General features: G+C 56.5%; 1 protein-coding gene across 1 annotated transcript, besides 1 other annotated feature; it reads left to right on the top strand.

The window, feature by feature from the left end:
- On the top strand, positions 1-1,744 carry TraAM80_10556 (trans-sialidase; the record flags this gene model as incomplete). The annotated part of the gene is made up of 1 exon (XM_029387169.1): positions 1-1,744. A coding segment is annotated over one exon (1,744 nt), but the record flags the coding sequence as incomplete, so codon positions are not given.
- Positions 1,745-1,911: 167 nt separating this feature from the next.
- Positions 1,912-1,976: a sequence feature (A-rich).
- Between the last annotated feature and the right edge of the window lie 80 nt (positions 1,977-2,056).

The raw sequence follows: 2,056 nt of genomic DNA, 5'->3' as shown, positions 1-2,056 counted from the left end.
GTCTGGGCTCAGTCCAGAACTGAAGGAATCGTTTCGTTTTTTTTCTGTCGGCGGTGGCGCGGGGATTGTGACGAATAACGGTACGCTTGTATTTCCCGCAAAGGCAATGACGAAGGGGAACAAAGAGGTCTCACTGATCATGTACTCCAGTGATCCGGAGAAGGATTGGAGGCTGTCGCAGGGGATGACAGCCGAGGACTGCGTGGATCCTGCCGTTGTGGAATGGGGGAGCGGGAGACTTTTGATGATGACTGCGTGTGAGGAGGGCCACCGCAAGGTGTACGAGTCGAGCGATATGGGGAAGACGTGGACGGAGGCGCTCGGGACGCTTTCACGCGTATGGGGCAACACACTTGAGCGTGACGGATCCGGCGGTCAAAGTGGCTTCATCACCGCGACGATTGAAGAAAGGGACGTGATGCTCGTTACCCTGCCGGTGACTTTGAAAGACAACGTAACCGATCAACTCCATCTTTGGCTCACTGACGCCGCCCACATTGTGGATGTTGGGCCGATATCCAACGCAAGTAAGCAGGCGACTGGCAGTGCCCTGCTGTTTAGGGGCGGGGAGGAGTTGATCTCCTTGCAGGAGCTGAGTTCAGTGGGAGTGGGTGGTGGTGTGGGGATGTCTGAGGGCCTTTACCTTGCGAACCTGACGGAGCAGCTGGAGAAGATAAAGAAGGTGGTGAAAACATGGAAGGAAGTGGATGCACGTGTCAGGCAGTTGTGCCTTTTGGCAGAGCCCGATGCGGCTGCCTCTCTTGGCGCGGGCTGCAGCAAAGCGGTGCCCACTGAAGGGCTGGTTGGGTATTTGGCCGGCTCTTTTGCAGAGGGCCAATGGAAGGACGAGTACCTCGGGGTGAACGCCACTGTAACGAGTGGAGAACTGGCAAGCCCGGAGGGGACTGGCAATGGTGGTGTGAGGTTCAAAGGGCGTGGTTCGTGGGCGGAGTGGCCGGTGAGCAAACAGGGGCAGAATCAGCGGTACCACTTTGCGAACTACAATTTCACTCTTATGGCGACGGTGACGATCCACGCGGTGCCGGAGGCGGCCAGCAGCCCAATTCCTCTGTTGGGTGTGAGGCTGAATGACAGCACTGTGCTTTTGGGTCTGTCGTACACGAAGGAGAGGCAGTGGAGTGTGCTTTGCAAGGGCGGAGAGAGAGGCGATCGCACCAGCACGTGGGAGCTAAATAAAAAATACCACGTGACGATCGTGCGCGAGGGCGACAGCCAGGGCTCCGTGTACGTTAACGGCCAGCGTGTGGGGAGCTCACAAGCGGCACTGGAGTGCAAAACGAAGCCGTGCACGATCTCACACTTCTACATTGGCGGGGACGGCGGCGTCACAGAAGGGACAGCGAGCGATGTGAACCGTGTGACGGTGACGAACGTTCTGCTGTACAACCGCCCGTTGGGTGGCACGGAGATTAGTGCCCTTCACAAGAGAAAAGTTTCCATTCCAGCACCGGAAGATGTGAAATCACAAGGCGGGGGTTCTGTTCGGGTTCAAGAAACTTCCAGTAACCATGCGAGCGACACTTCACCCCAAACCGTGCCGGAGTCTGCGCTCTCGCCGACTCCTCACAAGGCCGTGGCCACGGAGCGGAGGCCCTTGGAGAGGGAGATTGAGACTAAAATAGTGGCGCAACTGGAAGACAAACACGCGGATGGATGTGGCGGTGCGAAACAAGTGCTGCTGCCGCTGCTTCTGTTGGGGTTGTGGGTGTTTGCGGCACTGTGAGAAGTGTGCGGTCTCTGTGCGGGGCATGTGCGCCTTCTCCCGCACACACACACACCGCCGGGAATAAATTCCTCTTCACGGAGGACGATTAAAAATTTTTTTTTTTATTGCGACCAGGGAGGACATGAGCTCGCAGCGGTCCACACCGCAGCCACGCTCTGCCGTCGTTTTCCTTTTTTTCTCTTTTTTCTTTTTTTCAATTATTCTCACTGTTTTTGTTTTTGTTTTTTGTGGGAGTCGTTTGTAACATCATTTGTTGTGTGTTGTCCTCCGCGGACGGGGCGTGCTGCTGCCGCGTGTGCGTGTGGCTCG

This window comes from Trypanosoma rangeli (assembly GCF_003719475.1).
Source record: "Trypanosoma rangeli strain AM80 chromosome Unknown Tra_15.4_contig_01050, whole genome shotgun sequence".
In the NCBI taxonomy this organism is placed as follows: Eukaryota; Euglenozoa; class Kinetoplastea; order Trypanosomatida; family Trypanosomatidae; genus Trypanosoma; species Trypanosoma rangeli.
Note: the sequence above shows the minus strand (reverse complement) of the source record. Positions and strands in the feature narration are given on the sequence as shown.